This window comes from Sus scrofa, chromosome 9 (assembly GCF_000003025.6).
Source record: "Sus scrofa isolate TJ Tabasco breed Duroc chromosome 9, Sscrofa11.1, whole genome shotgun sequence".
In the NCBI taxonomy this organism is placed as follows: Eukaryota; Metazoa; Chordata; class Mammalia; order Artiodactyla; family Suidae; genus Sus; species Sus scrofa.
In genome coordinates this window covers 88148019-88167571 of record NC_010451.4, presented here as the reverse complement: position 1 = coordinate 88167571, position 19553 = coordinate 88148019, and the positions used below count along the sequence as shown (strand labels likewise).

The 19553-nt window shown below is 36.2% G+C and overlaps 1 protein-coding gene across 34 annotated transcripts in view; it reads right to left on the bottom strand.

Annotated features, from left to right (window-relative positions):
- The window catches only part of HDAC9 (histone deacetylase 9), a 1028404-nt gene that overhangs the window by 25232 nt on the left and 983619 nt on the right, over positions 1 to 19553 (bottom strand). For 22 of the 34 annotated variants that reach the window (XM_021102482.1, XM_021102481.1, XM_021102484.1 and 19 more), the window contains one exon: positions 6228 to 9673. In XM_021102482.1, the coding sequence (XP_020958141.1) occupies positions 9279 to 9673 (395 nt within the window). In that variant the 3' untranslated portion in view covers positions 6228 to 9278. Of the gene's footprint in view, positions 1 to 6225; positions 9674 to 19553 lie in introns of those variants that run through there. The other 12 variants (XM_021102468.1, XM_021102472.1, XM_021102490.1 and 9 more) reach the window with 5 other exon arrangements.

The following is a 19553-nucleotide window of genomic DNA, read 5'->3' as shown; positions in this document are numbered from 1 at the left end:
CCCCTCATCTCCACCAATTCAGGCCCTCCCCAGTTTACTGAAGTTTTCACTGATTCAAAAAATACTGAGTTTCTATGATGTGACCTGGATCTCTTCTAGGTGCTAGAATTATAGAGGAGTCAATAAAGTATAGCAGAAGGACCTGATCTAATTTTGTGATTGATGGTTAGTAAGCATTCTCTAAGAAAAGGAAGTGATATTTGATCTAATATCTAAAAGATAAGTGCAAAAGAATAGGGAGGCAAAGTATAGGGTCAGTGAGAGAAGAAGGAAGATAAATTAAGTATTCCAATCAGAAGGGAGGGTATGTGCCAAGAAGGCCTGATGTGGATATGAATGTGGCTCTCAAGAAAATCTTAAAGCACAGTGGAATACTATTTACATATCCAGTAGAAAGTCTATAATTAGAAGGACTGATTATACAAAGTACATGTGAGGATATAAATCAATTGAAACTGTCTTTCTTCAGTGATGGGAATGAAAAATGGCATACCCATTTTGGAAAGCCATTTTGAAGTTTTTTTCATAAAGTAAAACATGGCTTCCCTATAACCTGGCAAATCTCGCTCCTAGGTATATGTTGATGAAAACTGAGTGCTTGTGTTCAAAAAGTAAAAACTTGTATAAATATTTCACATGGACTTAGCTTCCTCAAAAAATTAAAAACAGGATTACCATACTATCTAGAAATTCCACTTCTAGAATTCACAGAACTCACAGCAGGATTTTGAAGAGATAATTACTCACCTATGTTCACTGAAGCAATATTCACAATAGCCAAGAGGTGGAGGCAACCTAAATGTCCATTGTCAGATGAATGAGTAAAGAAAATATGGTATACACATACAATGAAATATTACTCAGCCATTAAAAAGACAGAAATCTTGTCATTTGCCATGACAGGGATGAACCTTGAGGATATTATGTTAAGTGAAGTAAGCCAAAGGCAAAAACTGCATGATTCCACTTAGATGAGTTATCTAAGTAGTCAGATTCTGAGAAAGTAGAATAGTGGTTACTGGGAGATGGGGAGATGGGGAGTTTGGAAAAGGGAAGTAGTTTAATAGATATAGTTTTGGTTTTGCAAGATGAAAAAAGTTCTGGAGAAGAGCTCCTGCTGTGGCACAATGGGATCAGCAGCATCTTAGGAATGCTGGAACGCAGGTTTGATCCCCAAACTGGCACCATGTGTTAAGGATCTGGTATTGCTGTAGCTCAAAATCTCAAATCTGATCCCTGGCCCAGGAACTTCATATGTCATGGGGCAGCCAAAAAAAAAAAAAAAAAAAAAAGTTCTACACATATGTTGCAAGACAGTGGCCATATAGTTAACACTCCTGAACAATATACTTTAAAATGTTTCACATTTTAAATCTTACGTTTTTCTCCACAATTTTTTTGTCTTTTTACCTTTTCTAGGGCTGCTCCCATGGCATATTGAGGTTCCAAGGTTAGGGGTCTAATCAATCAGAGCTGTAGCCGCTGGCCTATGCTAGAGCCACAGCAATGAGGGATCTGAGCCGCGTCTGTGACCTACACCACAGCTCACGGCAATGCCGGATCCTAAACCCATTGAGCAAGGCCAGGGATCGAACCCTCAACCTCATGGTTCTTAGATTTGTTAAGCACTGCGCCATGACGGGAACTCCTGTCTTTTTCACAATTAAAAAAAACTTCATAGCAGCTTTACTCACAACCATCCTAAATGGCTGAAGATCTGAATAGATATTTTTCCAAAGACCTACAGATGACCAATAGGTATATAAAAAGATGCTCAGTATCACTAATCATCATGGAAATGCCAATCAAAACCATAACGAGATACCACCTCACACTTGCCATTATCAAAATGAGAAGAAAAAACAAGTGATGACAAGAATAGGAGGAAGAGGAACACTTGTACACTGTTAGCAAGAATGTAGGAGTTCCCATCATGGCACAGCAGAAATGAATCCCACTGGGAACTATGAAGTTGCAGGTTTGTTCCCTGGCCTTACTCAGTGGGTTGGGGATCTGGCATTGCCATAAGCTGTGGTAGTAGGTCACAGACACGGTTTGGATCCTGCACTGCTGTGGCTGTGGCGTAGGCTGGCTAATGCAGTTCCGATTAGACACCTCGCCTGGGAACCTCCATATGCCACAGGTGCGGCCCTAAAAAGACAAAAAAGACAAAAAAAAAAAAAAGAATGTAAATTGATGCAGCTATTGTGGAGAACATTTAGAAGGTTCCTAAAATAAAATGAAAAATTGAACTACCATTTTCAAAGAAAATTAAAATACTAACTTGAACAGATACATGCATCTTCATGTTCATTTAAGAATAATTTATGATAGCCAAGACATGGAAGCAACCATCAATGGATGAACAGGTTAAAAGAAATGTGGTACAGTGAAATATTATTCATCCCCAAAAAGAAAGAGAAATAAAAAGAAGTCCAAATTGGAAAAGAAGTGAAACTGTCACATTCTGCAGATGACTGTACATAGAAAATTCTAAAGATGCTCCCAGAAAACATGCTCATCAATGAATTCAGTAAGTTGCAAGATACAAAATTAATAACATGAAAATCTCTTGCATTTCCATACATTAACATTAAAAGATAAATTAAGAAAACATCCCATTTACCATTGCATCAAAAGAATAAAATACCTAGGAATAAACCTACATAAAGAGACAAAAGACTTGTACTCTGAAAACTATAAGACACTGATGAAGGAAACTGAAGATGACACAGATGGAAAAAAATACCGTGTTCTTGGATTATAAGACTCAATACCATCAAAATGACTATACTTCCCAAGGTAATCTACAGATTCAGTGCAGTCTCCCTTAAATTACCAATGGTGGAATTCCATTGTGGCTCTGTAGGTTATGAATCTGACTAGTATACATGAGGATGTGGCTTCGATACCTGGTCTTCTTCAGTGGGTTAAGGATCTGGTATTGCCATGAGCTGGGGTATAGGTTGCAGCTGTAGCTTAGCTCTTGCCTTACAGTGACTGTGGCATAGGCTGGCAGCTGCAGCTCCAATTCAACCCCTAACCTAGGAATTTATATGCTGCAGGTATGGCCCTAAAATTTTTTAAATAAAAAAATAAATTACCAGTGGCATTTTTCATAGAATTAGAGCAAACAAATTCTTTAATTTGTAGGCAGACTTGTACAAAAGACCTCTAAGAGCCAAGCAATCTAGAGGAAAAAAAAAAAAAAAAGAGAGATGGAGGAATCAGTCTCTCAGATTTAAGACTATCCTACAAAGCTACAGTCATTAAAACAGTATAGTACAGGCACTGGAACAGGATAGAAAATCCAGAAATAAAACTACACATATATGGTCAGTTAATCTTTGACAAAAGAGGCAAAAATATACAGTGGAGAAAAGACACTTCAATAAATGGTGCTAGGAAAACTGGACAGCTTCATGTAAAAGAATGAAATTAGGAGTTCCTGTTGTGGCTCAGTGGGTTAAAAACCTGACATAGTGTCCGTGAAGATATGGGTTAAATCTCTGGTCTTGCTCAGTGGTTTAAGGATCCAGTGTTGCTGCAAGTTGTGCAGAAGTTTACAGATGTAGCCTGGATCTGGTGCTGGATGCTGTGGCTGTTGCACAGGCCTATAGCTACAGCTCTAATCCAGCCCCTAGTGCAGGAACTTCCACATGCTACAGGTGTGGATGTAAAAGGAAAAAAAAAAAAGAATGAACTTAGAAAAATTCTCTTGTACTGTACACAAAAATAAACTTGAAATGCATTGAAGACCAGATACTATAAAACTTTTAGAGGAAAAGCACAGATGGAACACCCATTGACATAAATTTCAGCAATATATTTTTGGGTCCACCTCCTAGAGTAATGAAAATAAAACCAACAACAAACATATGGGACCTAATTAAACTTAAAAGCTTTTGCACACCAAAAGAAACCATTAAAAAAAAAAAAAAAAACAACCCACAGAATGGAAAGAAATATTTGCCAACAAAGCAACAAAAAAAGATTAATCTCCAAAATATATAAACATATCATACAGCTTTATTTCAAAAAAACAACCCAATCAAAAAATGGTCAGAAGATCTAACAGACATTTCTCCAGAGAAAACATAATACTGGCCAAAAAGCAATTGAGAAGATGTTCAACATCATTAATTATTAGAGAAATGCAAATCATAAGTATCACCTCATACCAATCAGAATGGCCATCATTAATAAATCTACAAACAATAAATGCTGGGTAGTCAATGGAGAAAAAGAAACTCTCCTACACTGCTGGTGGGAATGTAAATTGGTACAGCCACTATGGAGAACAGTATGGAGGTTCCTTAAAAAACTAAATATAGAACTACCATATGATCCAATAACCCAACTCCTGGGCATCTATCAAGAAAAAAACATAATTTGAAAAGATAACTGAACCCCAGTGTTCACTGCAGCAATATTTACAATAGCCAAGACATGGAAGCAACCTAAATGTCCATCAACAGAGGAATGGATGAAGAGGATGTAGTATAATATTCAATGGAATAGTATTCAGCCATAAAAAAGAATGAAATAACACCATTTGCAGCAACAGAGACCCAGAGATTATCATACCAAGTGAAATGTCAGAATGAGAAAAATAGGTATCATGTGAGATCACTAATATGTGGAATCTGATAAAAATGATAAAAAAAAACCTTACAAATAGAAACATACTCAGAGTTCAAAACCAAATTTATGGTTACCAAAGGGGAAACATTGATCTAAGGGATGGATTAGGAGGTGGGATTGGTATATACCCACTACTATATATGGAATGGATGAGTAACTTGGACCTGTTGTATAGCACAGGGAAATCTACTCAATACTATATAGTGACCCATATGAAAAAAGAATCTGAAAAGGATAAAGATAAAAATTCTGATTCTCTCAGAAAACATAGGAAATACAGATAAGGAGACAAGAAAGCTCATGTATCATTACAAATTTAACAATATTTTTGTCTCCTATCTTGGACTCATTTATTCACTCAGTAATTATTTATCACCTACATTGTACTGGGCACTGAAATTTCTTGAATTAAGCCAGCTAACCACAGATTAGTTAAATGAATCAGTTTATTGCTCAGTGATTATTTGCAGATACTTTGTTTTAAGCAAGTACTATTGATTTACCCAGTGAGGAGTTAAACATATAGCTGTCCAAGTATAGCCTCTATATTTTACTATTATAGATCACTGCATGGTGAACAATGTATTAGGGAGGGGAAAAAATAGAGCAAACTGATGATCAGGAAAATTATAGAAAAAGATAGTAAAAGCCAACATTTATTGAGTACTTACTATGGGTTAAGTTCTTAAGATGTATTGTCTCATTTCATCCTCAAGACCCTATGGAATTTTCCCCTCATTTTAAAGAGAAGGAAAATAAAGCCCAGGGAAGATAAGTAATTTGCTCCTGATCCAAAATTATTAAGTTGGAAATGGGATTTGAAGCTGGACAAGCTGATTCTAGAATCACACTCTACTCTTCCTGTGTAGTGGTAAGAAGACAGAGTGAGGGGAGCTAGATGGAGAGATGATAGGAAGCTAAAGTTATCATGCAGCTTATTATACTTCTGATTCTATTCCATTGTGTTTCTTTTTCATATTAAACATCGTTTGTAAACAATTCCAAATGGAAACCTGAAATAGACTGGCACTGGATTTAATGCCTAAGTCAGAGTTTACACATGCCCCAAGGCACTGAAGACAGAGGTAAACTAGTAGTCCTAGAAAGAGGAGGAAAAGAAGATGAGACATACTGTCCTTCCTTCTACCAGGACCTTCCAAATCTCAGTCCACTTTTCAACTAAGGCATTGTTGACACTGGATGAAAGTTCAGAGTAAAATTTATACTGAAATGTTTTTCTGGTTAGATAAACAAGTGTTCGAAATAGTATTAGAGAGAAAAATCAGAAACCTGAATAATTGGTGCAACATTTAGCTTCCAGAAGCTTTTAGGACACAATCCTAAAGCATGGAAATCTAAGTTGTACTTCTACTAGAAATGAATGTGGGGTTTTTTTTTGTTTATTTTTTTGTTTTTTAATCTTTTCTAGGACCGCACCCGTGGCATATGGAAGTTCCCAGGCAAGGGGTCTAATCGGAGCTGTAGCCGCCAGCCTACATCACAGCCAGAGCAACGTGGGATCCGAGCCATGTCTGAGATCTACACCACAGCTCAGGGCAACGCCAGATCCTTAACCCACTGAGCGAGGTCAGGGAACCTGCAACCTCATGGTTCCCAGTCAGATTCATTTCCGCTGTGCCACGACAGAAACTCCCTGAAATGAATGTGGATTTAATAGTGGTCTATATTTCTATATATATCTCCAGATATAGGAAAATGGCTTTATCAATGTCCTAGGCACGACTGACAGCTTAGGCAGATGATACTTTGGTTTTTCCAGCTCGGTGTATGTTTTAAAAATATTCATGAATACAATAGTTACTCAGAAAACAAAATAGCCAGATTCAGAAGCATTATTTTTCTCATGCTCCTGCATTAAATAATGATACCATCTCATTCATGAGAAAAGCTGACAAGCTGAAGATGAAATGATTAAATGAACAATAGATCTAATTGCATTAAGAAAATTGAATGTGATTCACATTATAATCAATAAACTGATATTTGAAAACCTAACTTTTTGTTGTGATTAAAAAAGTGAGAGAGTCAGATATTCTGGAGTGTAAATATGTTCCCAATAACTTAATAGGTGATCATTCTGAAGTCTTGATTGCCAGAGAGGACTTTTGATTTTTAGCAGAACCTGAACTGGTATCCAAGAATAAACCTCACTACAGAACTGACCTTTTCAAAGTAGAAGCATACAGATGTCCAACCAATGCAAACTAATCTTTTAAAAGGTGCAGTCTCCTGACAAGAAAACAACTTAGATCACAATTCTCTTTTCTAAACAATTCTCTTTTCTAAACAGTACTATCTATTTGAACATATCCATGACCCCTTAATTATTTTTTTGACTTTTGTTTTTGTTTTTTGCTGACCCGCCAATCATTTCTCTCCTGCTCAAATCCTCTGCCATCTGAAAATTATGTTTTAAAAACTGTACTTCAGTCAGTTGTCCCCAAAATGAATCCCCAGCTTTTTTCTAACAATTTACTCTTCATGGTCCATCAATGAGTTATAAAAATGAAATGAGTATCCACATGGTGTTGTCATCTCCCCCACAGCACCTCCCAAAATGAACAAAAAATACTTACAATGGTTCTTAGCCAGGAGCATTTTATCCCTTATTCACTAGTGGTAAATGAGTCAGATATGAGTTGGCCAGGAAAAGAACTGCTTTACCCAAAATCTTAGTACAAAATGAGTCATCTCACTCCAAACACCAATATATTCTCCAAAATAACTGGCAAGAATTTCCTATAAAAAGAATCTTGCGTTCACCCTTTTCCATCCATTTAGCACTCTGATTTTTCTAATTTTTCAATTTCCTGTGTACTTATAATATGGCATTCATAACAAAGGCCCAAGAATATTTCTACTTCTTTACTTCATTCTGAAAGTCATCTTTCCTGTATTGAGTAGGGGGACAATTCTGATAGCCTTCCCCTAAGAAGAAATGCTCTTCGGCTTTCAAGGGTTCTCCCTGTCCGACTCTCTGATGAAATTCATGCACGGTTCAACAGAAATGCATAAGTCAGTTCTAGAAAAATTCTTCTTTTCCCCTATTGAAAAAGTGAGTTCAAAGCCACAGAAACTATTTCAAGCAAAACTATTTTCCGTCTCACAAGAAAAATCAATCAAAATAGATACAATCTGTCTAAAACTGATAAACATGCAGCCAGGACACAAGCTTCCACTCTGTCTCCCTGTACATCAAAACATTCCCATTCCCCTTCTTTCTCTACCATCAGATGAAGCTTAAAAATAACTCTGAACTGAAGCCAGGGTCAAGTCCCTGTAGATTATCTGAGGTCAAGCACACTATTTACCTGAAGATCAACAAGCAAGCTTACGGAGCCAATTTCTGCCAAAGTGCTGAAATTTTTACATTACATAGGGCTCACAACAGGACTTACTATTCTTAATTATTCTAAGCTCTGCAATTTAAAGGGCAAAATTACAATTCATTTCACTCAGGTTGGAATTTAGCTTCATTTCTCTATATTAAATGAATTTTAAAGAATAGCTATGCTCCTTTTATATTCAACCCTAACAGATGTTAGTTTCTTTAGTTTTACAGCCCTCAAATGACAGACAACTAACTGTACTTGGCCTTGGGAATAACTGCAACACCTCTGGATTATGAACTTGGTTTGGTTCTTAGCTGGGAACAGCAGGGGGTTAGTTCATATTATAAAGATGTAAAACACGTTCTCTCTTATGCTCCAGATGCCCATATGAAGATGCCTTTTAATGCAATAGTCAGAATTTTTTTTTCTACTGGTAATCTTTTTAATTGGTTATAGTAAGAAAAAATATTTGCATCAAAATGAAATCTCTTATTCATTGTATCCCCTCCTCTTGCCCAAAGCAAGATGTTAAATCCATTAAACTCTGAATATCCAGTAAAAGCAAGAAAGCTAAATCTGTTCAAATTTGTGCATTCTTGGGAAAATTGCCAAACTATGTACTAGTAGCAGGATCTGTGTAATTAATGGTGATGTTATTGATGGAGGGAGTTCGATTTTATTCTCAGAAGCAATTTAAAAGTGCAAGCTGGCAGAGTTTTAGTAAAGCCTCATCTATTCATTTTTAAATTAAGTAAATGTAACTTTGAAGCCATCCACAGAGAGCACCAATGTTAGTGTAAGTACATTTGTGGTGGTTTTGGTCACAGTAAACTTAAAACAAATTGTGAAATGTACAAATTGACAAACATTTCTTAAAAGGAGAAGTAAACTTAATTTTTTTTTTTCTAAAAACTATTCATATAAAGTCTAACTAAAATCAACTCCTTCTTATCCTAAAGTAAATTAAAATCAGACTACACATTCTTTATACACATTCCTGTCTCCTTGTGATACAACTCCCATCTTTATCTAGTTGTTTTACCTCAGGTACAGTCATATAAGGAGCTTGTATGTATTTTAGCTACCCAGACAACTAACCATACCTCCAATTTCTGCACCCCTTTTCCCTCTTTGTTATATCAGTATTTTCAAAATGATGAAAGAAAAAAAATAACATCTGGAAAAAGAGAGAGAACTAAGGAAAGAAGTTAAGCCCCCAAGAAGCTTTTTCCATAATGATTTGCCCTAAATTATCCAACAAGGAGTGATTTTTCTCACCGTCTATCTTATCCCTTCTATTTCTCTGTGAACTGCAACCACATGCTCCAGCTCTGTATTTCCCATGAAGAATGAAACAAATGAATTCTTGATAGCCGACAGCATGTTCTGTGGCATCTGTGGCTTAGGAGAAGACAGGTGCTGGAAGTGGAGGTGACAGGTGAAGGAGAGCCTGGAGAGAGGTTCATGAACGCTAATGACGAGCCTGGATGTTACTGACCTTAATGATTCCCCCATGTTGGATTCATACCTGCTGTCTTCTCCAGCAAAAGGCTGTTCCACATCCACTGTCAGGGAGGCCAGAGCAGAAACAGTCTCTGTTTCCTCCTGCAACTGTGCCCCAGCCAGAGCACAGCCCCCTGGCACAGCCAGCATCCTTACTGACTTCCAGTATTTACCTAAAAACAAAACAAAGCAAAAAACCAAAACTATGCATCACACGTTATAGGAATTTTAGTAAGAATAGTATTAATCAGAATTGTATTAGATCCAACTCGGAGTAGTTGTTAAGTTAAAATCCACAATGTTATACACAGTTGTAATTTAATTTCTTAACTTATGATTAAGTGTTTTTCTCATACTAGAATGCCAAGTTGTGAAGTGCTCATATTCCCAAGCCTGAGTTTCCCCCTTGCTCCAAAGTTAATAAAGTGAGGAATAATCCATGGTCTAATGAACTCACTATCAGACTGACAGCTGTCTCTGCAACTAAGTAAGCAAACTCTGGGCATCGTGCCCTCTGGGTAACCCTCAAGAGACTGGGAGGTAGAAGTCTTATGGAGAAACTGAATGAAATAGTAATTCTAAAAATTGCTACTTGAGCCATTAACTTTTTTAAAAAAAATTAGGTTGGAATATTAAAGGAAAAGAAAAGGCCAGAAATGCCAGCATGAATAGAATGGCAACTTTGCCAGAACAATCAGGTTTGTTAGTCCTGGATGTTCTTTCTTTCTCAACCCCAGGGTGTGTACTAGAACAATAATTGATTTAAAACTTTAATATATGCATTGGCTGATGTTGGAGCCTTTCCATATGTTATACGGATGTTTCTCTTTTTGAGGCAGAGAAGGAGAACGAGAGGAAAATAGAAGGTCATTTCATGAGAACATGCCAGTGGGATAAATACGAAAAGAGCAGAGTCAATGGCTTTCTTGCAGCCCCTAAGCTATTTTTTGTGAAGCATTGAGTAGTCCCGACTCAAAGCAGGAGAATCTTCCTAGGTGCTGACATGAATTACCAGGTTTAAACTATCTTAGCAGCCTGACCAATTAAGCAGGAAGTGGACATGCCGAGCTAGCTCTCTTCCAAAAATATACAAAATAAAATTTATGCTAGAGTAGAAGGCAAATGGGTGAATAGTGGATTGGGAAATAAGATAACTGGGTTCTAGACCCACTCTGCCACTAACCATTCTATTACCCTCGCAAGGCTCTCTGGCACCTTATTTCTGGTTCTCAAAACAGTGGGATAACCTTAGATTCCTTCCAGGTCTCACGTTTCGTGATTGGCCTTTACTTATCATATTACTGCATCACAAAGGAATGGGTGTCATGTCATGTTAGGCGAGGAGACTCAGTCTCCCTTGCACAGAACCTCCTTAGTGCTACCGCTTTACTCGCTGTGATCACCTAGTCTAACCAAAGTCAGAATTATACAGCTTTTAGTTTGGACCAAAATGATAGCAATTCTAACTGAATGAACAGACAGAAAGGTGCTTCCCTGACACCTAGAAGTTCATAGTTGAGTTGAGAAAGCCCATTTAGTTAACAAACAATGACAATTCTGTATGGAAAAGGCCTGTGTGATCCTAAGAGGATATACGTGAAACATATACTTTTGATGCCAGAAAGGTGAGAGAAGACTTACCAGAAAAAAATGACACTGGACCAAGTATTTGAAAGACCATCAGAAGTTGGTCAAGCTGAAGCAGAGGAGGATGGAGGTGGTGAGGTACCCGTGGGAGGAGTTATGGTACAAACAATTGTGCAGAGACTCAAGTCTCTGTTGTTTATTGGGGCACACAGTCCACTGAAATGCAGGCAGTTTGGAATGTAATGAAAGAGACCACTGTGGTAGGCATGGGTTAATCAACATACAGTCTTGAATTACATGCCAACGATCTTGGCCTTCAACCCATGGATGATGAGTGGCCCTTTTAAGAAACAGGTTTAAGTTTTTCAAAGATATCTCTGGAGAAATTATGGATGACGGATTGGAAGGTGATGAGAATGATGGCAGGAAAACCAATTTTATATCCTGTCAGAAGTCCAGTCAGGAAATGATGATGTCTAAACTAAAAGCAGGTGATAGAATAGAAATGAAGATATGGACTAAAGAGATGTTTAAGAGGTGAGCAATGGAAATGTATCTTGTTTTAAAATCAGTAGCCTCTTACCTCTTTCGACTTTGAAAGGTGACTCTGCATTACAGTTCCATTCTAAGACCATAATTTCTCTATATCACAATGTCATTATCATCTTACCCAAGTTGGAAATGTTATATTCCATCTATAAGTGCATTCAGATGTAATGAGTTTCACAAAATATCATTATCAATCATTACTTTAGCACATAATATTCACAAAGCGGGTGATGCGGGAAGTCACTATTTCTTTCTCTGTAGTGACTAAATGAGGCCTCTAACAAACAACAGGTAATATTATAGGTTAAATTTTCTTATAAATTAAAGGAAAGTGAAACCAGCATTATTGAGCTCCCAATATATGCCAAGGACTGTGCTACATATTTTCACATTTATAATTTCATTTAATACTCATGACAACTATGTAGGCAACATTAGGTAGTTTTTTTCCCTAAGGTCACAGGGCTAACAAGCAGAGGAGCTAAAATCCTCACCCAGGACTGCCTGTCTCCAACATGTTTTATCCTCTGTAACCTGCTGTCCTGCTTTATTTAATCCTCCTCTACCATTTTCCCACAACACATAAAAACATAAATACAGACTCATTCCATGAAAATCTCAAAAGAATTATGCACATTGCAAAAGAATTATGTATGTTCTTCCCTTTAGCAAAGAAATCATCTTTGGTAACAAGTTACCCTTATACCTTAGACATGTAACTCAGGTGATACACCATTTATTGACTTTATGGCATGGGTTCATTGTACCTAGTGAGTTATCCATATTTAGACTAGTTCTTTCTATTCTTCATTTCTCACTTTACTTTCATTTTTCATAATCTACTGCAAGGACCTGGTTACCAGGTAAGTCACTGATGATGGTATCAATCAGTGAGACAAGTGCTCAGTGAAGAAAAAGTATAAATTAGAGGTCCATTTAAGATAGAGCCCTGAACTAAAAGTCAAAGCTTGTATATTGGGGACCCCATACTAGCCCATAAGAAGTCATCTGGATCATCCTGGGGTACAATGTCCACATTTATAAAATGACAGGAGGGTGATAATAAAGATCTCTTCCTGCTCTAATTCTCAATGATTGTGGTTATTCATATGATATTATGTTACTTAGCACTCTTAGATATCAGAATAAATGTTAAGGCAGAAAATCTTACTATTCTGTCAGCCTAGAAACCCTTGAAGAGGTCAGCAAACACTTACTTTTAGATAATATGGCATACCTAGAATAACCACAAGCTTGAATTTTCAAACATTGTACTTTTTCCTCAGGAAGAGAGCTCTTGGCCACAAACCAAACAAACATCTTTACTCCCCAAACACAATCAGGACAGAAGGACAATCATTAATAATAATCATTCAGCAGAATGGCTGACAATGATTCTTCAAAGTTTAGCCATTATGCATGTGAGTAGTGAGAAAGATTTTAAATAGCTGAGACCTTTTGAATAAAATTTAATGTGTATAAAATATCCTAAGTTAAGATTAAATGTTAGAAATTTGGCTTTTCACCAAATGTATGAGGCTCTTCAGAAATAACACAAAACTTTTAAATTCAATTCTAGCAAAGCCTATAAAAACAAGGGAAATATTCTACATTAATAAGGCCACTATCTCTATTTGTAAAGAAGAATAACTGAAATGGAAATAGGTATAGCAAGACTGAAGTAGGCAGCCAATTCAAACCTCACACTTTATGGGTTATATTTTCACATGACGGGTAGGTTTTTTTTTTTTCCCTTATAGACACATATGTGCAAGAAAAATCATATCTGTTAGCTTGGGAATAATACTCCCTTAGCACATAAGAGAAATGAACCAAGGTTTACTGCTAGAGTTTTCAGGAGCTGCTATTCATAAAGTAAAATATTAGTAACAGCTACCACTGTGTTGCTTTCATAAGGCAATAAAACTAGCAAAAGAGAGGCTTTCCATTAAAACTGACACATAGGAGTTCCCGTGGTGGCACAGTGGTTAACGAATCCGACTAGGAACCGTGAGGTTGCAGGTTCGATCCCTGCCCTTGCTCAGTGGGTTAAAGATCCGGCGTTGCCTTGAGCTGTGGTGTAGGTCGCAGACGCGGCTCGGATCCCGCGTTGCTGTGGCTCTGGCGTAGGCTGGTGGCTATGGCTCCGATTAGGCCCCTAGCCTGGGAACCTCCATATGCCGTGGGAGCGGCCCAAGAAATGTCAAAAAGACAAAAAATAAATAAATAAAAATAAAAAAAATAAAACTGACACATACCCTCCCTCTTTGATCATATCTTCTACACTTATTCACTTTTCCCACTTTGTAAATCTTCCTACTCTTCACTACTTTTTTGGAGGGACTATTTGGCTTTCATTATTCTGTATTTTTGTTTTGTCTCATAGAGGTAAATCAAAGAAGGAATCTAAAATAAAGGTTAAAAACTAGATAATGGAATGCACAGTCAAAAGTTAGAAGTGGGGGACATAGGTGGATATCTCTAGATCAGACAGGAGTCATGAGAGGACATCTTGCAGGTCCTGTTCAGTAAGAATTTGGCATAAACTAGATTTTTCTTGGTAATGATCAATTTGAAAAAAACAGCTACGTGTTGACACAGGAAGGTCTGTGTCAGAAATAACCCATCCACCAAATGTTTTCCCAACCAAAGCCCTCTGACACTCTGAGAATGTCCTGACTCAAGAAACCTTCCCCTTCCATCACCTTTGGGAGAGAGTCACATCTTCTCAAATTTGTTCTTGCCACTAAAATAATGTCCCCATGGAGTCCCCATCATGGCTTAGCTAACAAACCCAGCTAGGAACCATGAAGGTGCAGGTTTGATCCTGGCCTTGTTCAGGGGGTTAAGAATCTGGTGTTGCCATGAGCTGTGGTGTAGGTCGCAGATGCGGCTCAGATCCTGTGTTGCTGTGGCTGAGGCATAGGCTGGCAGCTGTAGCTCTGATTTGACCCCTATCCTGGGAACTTCCATATGCCATGGGTGCCACCCTAAATAGCAAAAACGAATGAAAGAATGAGTGAATAAAATAATGTCCCTTTTGTCATTACATACCATGTTCCCATAGGAAAAGAAGCTGGTACTGACCTAAACCTCTTCCTATCCCTTTAACCTTAGAGATTATTAACACCTGAGATTTACAAGGGCCTAGGTTCATGGATTCACCAGAGTTTAGGGCTTAACACTTTTTAAAGATAAATTCTTTTCTGCATTTTCCTGTCTATTCTCAATCTATCACCCACAGTGCTCTGAGAGTCCATCTACAACACACATCTGATAATTCTGCTCTCCAACGAATACTAAATTTTCAGAGAAGAGAAAAATACTGGTACTCTAGGACTTCCAGCTCCCATTGGTACTCCAGGAGTTCTGCAAAGTGGTCTCCGTCATTCAGGCGTGTTAAGATACTTTTTTTAGCTAAATGGAGGACAAAGCATTATATACATGAAAAATAAAGAGGTATTTAAAACTGGTGTATAAATAGAGGGACCAGGTAATTTTTCAACCATGTTGAGACAATTTTGAGGGTTAAATGGGGCTAAAAATAAATATTTTATGTTATAGAACTATTCACTTATTGGTGAACAAATTATTTTAGTCAGCGGACCTATAAAACAGTACTATTCAATAATTATTTTCATAGCATAGCCAAAAAAAATCCAAAACAAAAAAACAACAAAAAATATATTTTAAAATAATAATAAAATTATTATTTTCATAACTAAAATTCATTTTTGTTGGTTTTTTTGTTTTGGTAAATATTCACATAGGTTAATCAATTTTTGTGGCCATATATTTGATAGAATATCACTGGTACTTTTTATGAAAAATGTATTTTCCATTTCAATGTGGTCTAAATATTTTAGACTCTTTCATAAAATTGTCTGAAATCTTCAGAGCAAAATTTTAGAGTTAATAAATTTTAAATTGTGGCATCTTTAATTCACTCTTCTAAAGAGACTACAATATTTTTTGTTTGACAAATACTGTCTCTACAAGTGCAGTGCTATCTGATAAGTTCAGAGAAATAACTGCTAAATGTGGAATATTTTCACTTCCAATTTTTAAAATGGTAAAATGAGTATTCCATACCAAATATTTTCATGACTACTGTCTTTTTCTTCCTTTCAGTGTACCTTCAGCAAATATTTTAGGTAGGCCAGACTTATCAAAAAAACTTTCTCCATTTATAACTTCAAAATGTATTTACCAACTCTGGATGCTGTAAAATCATATGACTTCTCTTTCATTTTATTTCAGGAAATAATATAAATTTATCCAGCTACAAGTAGTTTCATCAATGATTCTATCAACAAATATTTATCTTTGAAAGTCTAATTACAGATTTTCAAAATCAAATCCTGTACATGGTTTGAGTGCTTATCCTTCAATTTTTTCATTTATTCCTTTGCTTGTACAGGAATCAATTCAAATGTTTTCCTTTTTGCAAACAGTTTCCTGTAACTGAAATTCTTTAAAAGCACCAAAGGTTATATTTTTGCTTCATTTCATGACTATTTCTTATCAGTTTCACTGAAGCATAGTTTACAGTCAACAAAATTTACCAACTTTAAGGGCAGATTATGATGCATGCTGATACATGGATGGAGTCATTTATATAACCAGTACAATAATCAAAATACATATTTTCTTCAACCCAAAAAAGTTCATTTAAGCCTTTTGGAGTTAATTTCTTACCCTCCTTCTTGGCCCCTGACAATCACTAAAATTCTGCCACTGTACTTTTGCCTTTTCTGGAATTTCATAGAAATGGAACCATATAGTCGATAGTCTTTCATATCTAGCTAGCTTCTTTCACTTAACATATACTTCGATATTCAAATATTTCTTTATCTCATTATCTATCTTTGTTTCTTTGAATGTAATATGCTTTTTCTTTTCTCTGATTTCTTGTAAAGATCACAAAGACAAATTAAGGAAACAATCCCATTTACTATCTTTTTTTTTTTTTTTGGTCTTTTTGGGGCCACACCTGCAGAATATGGAGGTTCCCAGGCTAGGGGTTGAATCGGAGCTGTAGCCACCAGCCTATGCCACAGCCGCAGCAACACCAGATCCAAGCCATGTCTGCAACCTACACCACAGCTCACGGCAATGCTGGATCCTTAACCCACTGAGCGAGGTCAGGGATCGAACCCGCAACCTCATGCTTCCTAGTTGGATTCATTTCTACCACACCACGACAGGAACTCCCAATCCCATTTACTATCACATCAAAAAGAAGAAAATACCTAAGGAATAAACCTTCCTAAAGAGATAAAAGACCTATACTCTGAAAACCCAAAGACACTGATGAACGAAATCAAAGATGACACAAACAAACGGAAAGATATACCATGCTCTTCTGTTGGAAGAATCAATACTGTCAAAAGGACTTACTACCCAAGGCACTCTACAGATTCAATACAGTCCCTATCAAATTACCAATGATATTCTTCATAGAACTAGAACAAAACATTTTAAATATTGTATGGAAACACAAAAGACCCTAAAGAGCCAGAGCAATCTTTGAAAAAAGAAATGGAACTGGATGGATGAATCAGGCTCCCTGACTTCAGACAATACTAAAAAACTATACTCGTCAAAAACAGTATGGCATTGGCACAAAACAGAAATATAGATCAGGGGAACAAGATACAAGGCCCAGACATAAAACCACACACATATAGTCAACTAATCTATGAAAGGGTAGCAAGAATATACAATGGAGAAAAGACAGTTCCTTCAATAAGTGGTGCTGGGAAAACTGGACAGCTGCATGTAAAAGAATTATATTAGTACATTTTCTAACACCATACACAAAAATAACTGAAAATGCATTAAAGACCTAGAGGTAAGGCCAGATACTATAAAAATCCTAGAGGAAGGCATAGGTGGAACTCTCTTTGACATAAACTACAGCAATATATTTTTGGATCCACTTCTTAACAACAAAAATAAACAAATGGACCTAATTAAATTTTTTTTCTCACAGCAAAGGGAACCATTAAAAAAATTAAAAAACACACAGAATGGGAGAAAATCTTTGCAAATGAAGCAACAGACAGGGATTAATCTCCAAAATATACCAACAACTCATGCAGTTCAGTATCAAAAAATCAAACAACCCAGTCAAAAAATAGAATATATTAAATAGACATTTCTGCAAAGAAGACAGATGGCCAGAAGCACATAAGATGTTCAACATCACTAATTATTAAAAATGCAGATCAAAACTACAATGAGGTACTTGGAAATCATTAAAAGGTCTACAAACAATAAGTGCTGGATAGGGTGTGGGAAAAAGGGTACCCTCCTATGTTATTAGTTGGAATGTAAATTGGTGCAACCATTATGAAGGTCAGTATGGAGATTCCTTCCAAAAACTAAATGTAGAACTACCATATGATCCGACAATCCAACTCCTAGACGCCTATCTGGAGAAAACCATAATTCATAGTGATACATGAACCCCAACGTTCATTGTAGCACTATTTACAACAGGCAAGATGTGGAAACAACCTAAATGTCCATCAATGGAGGAATGGATAAAGAAGATGTGATACATATATACAATGGGATATTACTCAACTATTAAAAAAAAAAACCAAAATAATGCCATTTACAGCAACATGGATGGACCTGGAAACTATCATACTAAGTGTAGTTAGAGAAGATGAATATCATTTGATCACTTATATGTAGAACCTAATAAAAATGATACATAAGAACTTATTCACAAAACAAAAATAAACTCAGATTTCAAAGCCAATCTTATGGTTACCATAGGGGAAAGCATGGGGGGATTAGGAGGATGGGAATAACATATACACACTATGTATAAATTAGATAATTAATAAGAGCTTACCTATAGAACTATCTACTCAATAGTTTGTAATAACCTATATGGGAGAAAAGAATGGATGTATACATGTATATGATCTCATATATATATATGATTCACTTTGCTGTACACCTGTAACTAATACAACATGCAGTCAACATACTTCAGGGACAAATATTAAAAATAAAACCATTTATCAAAAAGTTGGAAAAAATATCTCACAATATTTCTTACTGTGATTTTATTTATGCTTATTATGCTTGAGATTGAATTTCTTGGATCTGTGCATTTGTAGTTTTCATCAAATTTATGAAAATTTTTCCATTATTCTTTCAAATACTCCCTCCACTGCTGCCTTTTGTGAGACTCCAGTTATAGTTATTTATACTGACTGATGTCCAATATATCAGTGATAAACTTTTTTTTCCAGTATTTTTCTCTCTGTTTTTCACTTTAGATAATTCTTGTTTTCCAACTTCACTTTTTTCTCTTTTCTTGTGTAGTGTAAAATCTGCATTAATCCTTCCAGTTTTCAGAAGTTTCTTTTTATTTCAAACATTGTCTTTTTGTATCTAAACTTCCATTTGCACATTTTTAATGTTTTTATTTCTCTGAAATATGTTTGCACTTTACTCTTTACATTAGAAGTAACATTTCATCTGCTAATTTCATCATATCTTACATGACTGAGTCAGTTTCTGTTAAATGACATGTCTTCTGATTCTAGTTCAAATTTTCCTGCTTCATTGTATTCCTGGTAATTTTCATTTGGAATGCCTAACATTGTTAATTTGAATACTTTTGGTTGTTGAGTTTTATTGTGTTCTTTGAAAGTGCTGGGTTTTGTTTGGGCATCCAGTTAAATTACCTGCAATCAGTATGAACTTTTTGAGGATGCTTGTACTCTTTGCTAGAATAGCTCCAGAGCAAGCTTTAGTGTAAAGCTAATTTAGCCCTATAACTAAGATGAAACCATTCTGATATCTCTACATAGTTCATGGGTAGTGGGAATGCAAACTATTCCCAGTTTTGTGTGAACTGCTTTAAATTGTTTAACCTACTCTTTCTCAGCC